This window comes from Myxine glutinosa, chromosome 1 (assembly GCF_964187855.1).
Source record: "Myxine glutinosa chromosome 1, kmMyxGlut1.1, whole genome shotgun sequence".
Lineage (NCBI taxonomy): Eukaryota > Metazoa > Chordata > Myxini > Myxiniformes > Myxinidae > Myxine > Myxine glutinosa.
The window spans coordinates 334,266,621-334,272,620 of record NC_136261.1 but is presented as its reverse complement, the minus strand read 5'-3'; the positions used below and the strand labels follow the sequence as shown (position 1 = coordinate 334,272,620).

The window sequence follows — 6,000 nt, the reverse complement described above, 5'->3', positions numbered from 1 at the left end:
GAGTCCTGTTCAAGAGCGCCGCCATATATCTTCTCTCGCCAGAGACGTATCCGCGCAGTTCTTTCAAAAGGAGCCCGTCGAAAGAAGTCCTTTACGATCAGACGTCTCCGTGCAGTCCTCCAGTAGAGGTCAGTCAAAGGGCTCTGCGCGCGTGCTTTTATAACGCGAGCCAAGATCACTACGCGCTCCTCAAGGCCACGTCCGTCAGTCCTATTACATCAGCCCTGGTTGGCTGGTGGGGGCTTACCGGCCATGCCCTGATGGTGAGTTGACGTGGCCACACCTTGTTCTTTGGCCCCTTCTTCCTCGAGCCGACCGCATGGTCAATGGCGGCGCCTGAGCGAACGCTAACCAAGGCGCGTAACAGAATTGGGAGAGAGGTCGCAAAATGAACAAAAGGGCCTACTCCTTATTTGATTGATGCAACACAGATTCAACTATTGGAAACACAGCCTTCACTAAAACACATAATAATGAAATAACTGAGTTCCTATGGTGGCCTACGTGTTGCTTGTGGACTAACTAAGGGTGCTACCTTTAACCTTTAATGTCATATTTACAAGTGAGGGTTCTAAAACCGCAACAATATATATATATATTTTTTTTTTCTTCAACAAAATAAATATCTCAGTTATTCGTCAAAGATCATTATAATACTGTACTCACTTCAGTATGTTTATTGTTGACTCGGCCAAGATTACCATTTCGGCCTGCCAGGTCTGGGCTTAGGGCCCAACCTTCAGTAAGGAGGGGAAGTGGCGCAATGTTATGGATAAAAAAACATATTTTTGCTGAGATGTTGCCCCTGCTAAGCGAAAAGATCTTTTTCAGTTCTAAAACGGGTGAAGAATCATCTGCAATCAACAATGGGCTAGAAAAGACAAAACAACCAATCGTTTCATGCCATGAAGTGCTTAAGAAGAGCTGCTGAGGGAGTTTCATTGGCTCAGGAGTACAATCTTGGATGGGGTGCCACTCTTAGAGAGAGAGAGAGACCACCTTTAGAGGCCATTTTTCCCCGCAGCGCAGGGGTTGGCCTTTTTCGGGCACCGTTGTCCCCTTTTTGAAGCAATGTTTTATGGCCAGATGCCCTTCCTGACGCCAACCCTGTTAGTCGCCTTTTTTGCGACACACAGGGAATTACCAGTGAACTGGTACTCAATTTGCCGACCTCGGAAGGATGACAGGCTGAGTCAACCCCCCTGGTGTTAATTCAGCGATCGACCGGGATTCGAACCCAGGATCCTAGGATCCCAAGCCGGCACCCTAACCGCTAAGCCAACACCAGGCTTTTGGGTCGCCACTCCTACACGGGATTTATTTATTCGTATGCAGCCTGTGGCTGATTGGCTGTATCACTTTCTTGGGGTGTGGCTGTGCCACTGATGAAGTGCCCCCATTATCAGTGAGCTGGTACTCGTTTTGCCGACCTCAGATGGATGACAGGCTGAATCAACCCAACTAGTGTTAATTTAACGGACCCTAAGATCTTAAGCTAGGCACGTTAACCGTTTAGCCTTAAAAAGACTGAATGCCATTCGTTTACTTGCATTTGAGAAGACATTCATGACATCTCTGTCATTTGTTGACATTGTCGAGGAATTATCCCATCAGCATGACACAGCGGAGACTTCTGTGATCTAACATTAAACAGGTAAGAAATTATGAATTACCGGTAATTAATTATGTATTGATTAATAATTATGTAGGTAGAGGAACTGTTGGGTAGATGGCACCCAACATGGGGGTAGAGGTAGAGGCACTGTTGGCGTAGAGGCAATGTTGTCTCGAAGCAGACTAGTTTAACCCCTCCCAGCCCTTTTTGTTCTGTGAAGACATCTTTTTACATTTGTTTTGTTTCAATCCAAGGGGCTGGTTGTTCTACTTTTGTTTTCTTTGTGTGCCCCCCACCTCGAGTGGCCTTCTGGCTTTTTGGCGGGCAATATCCCATAAAAAAAAAATTAATTAATAAAGTAGTTTATAGTCACTCTGTGCGTGTTCCTTCCTGACTCATTAGCCATCTCTGTTGTATTGCGTTTAGGATAAGAATTATACATTTCATATCTGTGCATGTGTTAATTAGGGTGGAGAGAGGGCCCCCAGACTTTAATCTGGCCTTGATTAGTGACTCATATTGCGATTTCTAAAATTACTAATGACTTTTATGCTGTAATATTCTAGATATTTCTGATAAAACCTGGAACTGTTGATTTTTCATAAAAATCTTGGCTCGAAGAAAAGCCATGACACAAAACAGAATAGGGCACAACATAAAAAGGGAACAGCAGGAGAAAGGGGAAATGCTTAGAGCAGGGCAAAGGGAGAAGGTAGACAGATACAGACAGACAAGGGATGCAGGTAATGATGAGGGGCAAAGGAGAAGACGAAAGGTGGACAAGATACAGAGGCAAAATTTTGGGAGGGGTGAGGGTTGCTTTAACGGGTGTAGAAAAGATCATGTTGAACAATACATTAAACTTTAGCGGTGCGCTATAAATTCTCAGTCTGGGGGAAACCCCTGGAAGCCCCCAGCAAAATGATGGGGCACACTTCCTTGCTGTTGCAGTTGGTTCTAATAGCGCCACCTTTGGTGAAGTTGAGCGCTACAGGATAGATGTAATTTTTTTTTTTTTTTTTTTGGTTCTGTATACAAGATCGAGGCTCGTGAAAGCTAGCATTAATCACACAAAAAGTCAAACCGACACATAAAACACAAAATAATGGGAGCGGTAGACAAGATGGGGAGAGAAGGGAAGGACACAAACACAACATTTGAGAGCAGGGACATCGAGAGATTTGTGGAAGGGAGAAAGCTTGGGGGGAGGTGGGAGAGGTATAAAACATAGGGACACTGCAAGGACTTCCAGGAAAGAAGTTGGAATTTCAAAAAAGTGGATCTGGGGTGAATTAGCGGGGGTAGAAAAGATCAAGGTTTTGGATGGGGGAAGATAAGAGATGGTGGAGAACAGCTGTTTTAAAGACCTGGAGGGAGGAGTGGGATTGAATAGAGTGAAGGAGTTTGTTCCAGAGACGGGAGAAAAGAGGAATGAAGGAGTGAAGGTGAGCAGAGAGTCTTGATTTTGGCAGTTTAACCATAAGAGGGTTGCAGGCAGATCTTGTGCGACCTGTTGGAATATTTGGGGGACAGAGCACAGAGAGAGCTGGGGGAGCAATTTCCCTTGACAACTGTCTGACTGTCATCTTCTGTGGTTATTCTCACTTTTCCCGTCACTGTGGATAGATACTTTCGCTAGTATTTCAATAAAATTATAAAATAAATATCCCTGTGATTCCACACTTTTGAAACCCTGTACAATGGAACCTTTAACGTTCACAAGCAAGTGAAAGCAAACTGGGCAGTCAACTTGATAAACAAGATGGCAGGTTTAATTGCATGTAATTCCATTGATAATTATTGATGACTGCAATACCAGAAACACATACTTTATTGTTGACCTATCAGTAAAAAAAAAAGAAAAAAAAAATATATTGTTACGGAACCCAACGTCGGCCTATGGTTCCCCTTGGAGGGGGGATTAGTCCCCTCGTTTGTGACTGACCGACGTGGTCCCTGAAGCTGTACCGTGACCTCCGGAAAGGCCGGTGCACAGCCCCGTTCGTACCGCGGACAGATGTTACTTGATTGCCGAGCGGTGTTTAGCAACCGCAGCACGAACTGTTACCAAGAGGAACCCGATCCTGAAACATTGGCCAAAATCGTGCCACAGGTGTCCAATGAGGGAAAAGACAACAACGACGGATGTAGAGGAAAGAAAGGCAAAGGGTAAGAAATACAAATATGATTTATTTACTATTTACACAATTGAAAGCAACCAAGGAGGAGGAAGAATAATAAAATAATGCAGAAAGAGGGACGGACCAGAAGGACACAGTGACAATTCTAGCTTATCTATTACACTTAATTAACCCAGGGACAGAACAAACAAAGACAGACTCACACAGAGAATTGCAGAGTGGATTGGCTGGAAGGAGGAATGGGAAGGCCCAGGCCACTGCAGGCGTCGAGGTCCCGCTCCAGGAGTCGACTCGCGTTCTTGGCGGGAAAGCCTTGGTGTGCAGCGGCGCGTATTGTTCACCGCGAGCGGATGGGCGCTTCGTGCTGGACTCCGGGCTCTTCAGCTCCACTTTAGTGCCACTTAACGCCACACTCAACTCGTCCTCCTCCAACGCCACTCTCTTTCTTCATCAACCGTTCCTCCTTCAGCAACAACTGTACTTTCAGCCACCAACCACTGTCCTGACGCATGTGCACACGTTTTTATAACGCGCCTCGACCTCTCCCCGCGAGCTCTCTGGGCATGCCTACCGGGTCGCTTACTGCAGTCCCGATTGGTGGGCACGGGCTTTCTGGCTCCACCCTTGATGACGATGGGCGGGCACGCCCTTCTTCCCCGAGCTGACCACGCCGTAATGGTGGCAAATGCAGTTGGCAATAAAGGCTTTGGGAATGGGAATGAAAGGGGATCTATCTATTTGAATTCGGTGCAATGGAGTATTAATTAATGGAAGACACAGCCTTAACCTACATAGAATAAGGAAATAAACTACCAACAAGGAGGAAATCTATGATTGGCTAACGTGATTGTATATGACCTAACTAAGGGACGCCCTTTTGACCTTTATACACAACTGGAGGAAGGAGGGTGATATTTTACCATTTACTACACAATAAAAAAACACAATTCTCATATCCACAACAATATATATACTATAAAATAAAATGGCAGTGCTCTTTTCTCGGGTTGTCTTTTATACCATGTCTTTGGATGAGCTAAAACATTCACAGTTTGTTTTCGACTTAATTGTTCCTCCTTTCTTCTAGCCAAAGCAAAAACCTCTTTGTTTAATGTTGCAGACCATTGTATTGGAATTCAGAATATTAATATCAATAATGTCAATGTGCATTTGGACCTGGAGGCACGTGCAGGAATCGAGGCAAGAATGGCTCAACAAGCCGAAGAAACTGTCTTCTACCAGCAACGGATCCAAGAGGTGGAGAACCTATATGAAGAGCTGCGCTCCGCACGAGCAGCTGAACAGCAGGCGATAAAAGAGGAGGAACTTGCACATCTACAACAAAACAAGTGAGGAACAAGGCGAGCGGTTGGGAATAAGAGTTGAGTGGGACAGAACCTTAGCAGTGGATGATTGTTTTTTTAGCTGTATGTGATTCTACTGCTTTCATTGGTGTAAAACAATGTTGAGTATTGTTAAGTATTGTTAAGTGTTTGGAGGACAGGACAGTTATGGAAGTGTAAGACTTTAGCATGGAGCATGTTCTCACATAGAGTATTTAATTTTGCCTGTAATAAGGAATTCACGTTAAAGGGACACAATCATGAAAATTTTTAAAGAGATATGTTTTAGAGGATGATATCCCTAACCCATAAGCACAAAAATATAAATAATTGGGAGAATAATACGCTGGATCATCGTGTTTTAAAATCAGACTATTTTCACTTCCGTTATGCACATGGGCTACTTCCGTCGATTTGCTTGACGGGAAAGTTGCTCAACTTATTGACGGACGTGTACATCTGCTTTTCATCTCAAGTTATTCGAGCTGTCAAGGTGCCGATGTACCAAGCTTATAACTGTTTGAATCGTCGAGAAACTTGCCCACAGAACTCAGAAGCCGTTTTTTTGCATCCCTAGCCCACTAAAACATCATCAGCGATTATGTGCTTTGTGGTTGAAAAACTTAAGTTTAACTTCACAAATAAAAACTTAATTTAAACTTACAAATAACAACCAAATTCAACATTAAAACTTAGGTTACTTCAAAATATCGTGTTGTTTGTGAAGACCACTTCGAGCTGTATTTGAATAACAGACTCACTATCTGGGAAACAAGCCTTGGAAATTGCTGAAACACGATGCCGTACCGATACTTGCCGGGCGAGAGTTGCGTATTGATTTGAAATCAGACACATGTGAGCCAAGCTCAGAGCTGGTCCTCAAGTAGTTATCTATCAAAGG

The 6,000-nt window shown here is 44.1% G+C and overlaps 2 protein-coding genes across 4 annotated transcripts in view; one reads left to right on the top strand and one right to left on the bottom strand.

Annotated features, from left to right (window-relative positions):
* Positions 1 to 6,000, bottom strand: part of LOC137412267 (USP6 N-terminal-like protein) — a 1,021,586-nt gene that overhangs the window by 887,510 nt on the left and 128,076 nt on the right. The window lies entirely within an intron of this gene.
* The window catches only part of LOC137412283 (switch-associated protein 70-like), an 83,392-nt gene that overhangs the window by 53,298 nt on the left and 24,094 nt on the right, over positions 1 to 6,000 (top strand). For both annotated transcript variants that reach the window (XM_078769790.1, XM_078769791.1), the window contains exon 9: positions 4,939 to 5,105. In XM_078769790.1, coding sequence (XP_078625916.1) covers positions 4,939 to 5,105 — 167 coding nt within the window. The remainder of the gene's footprint in view (positions 1 to 4,938; positions 5,106 to 6,000) is intronic.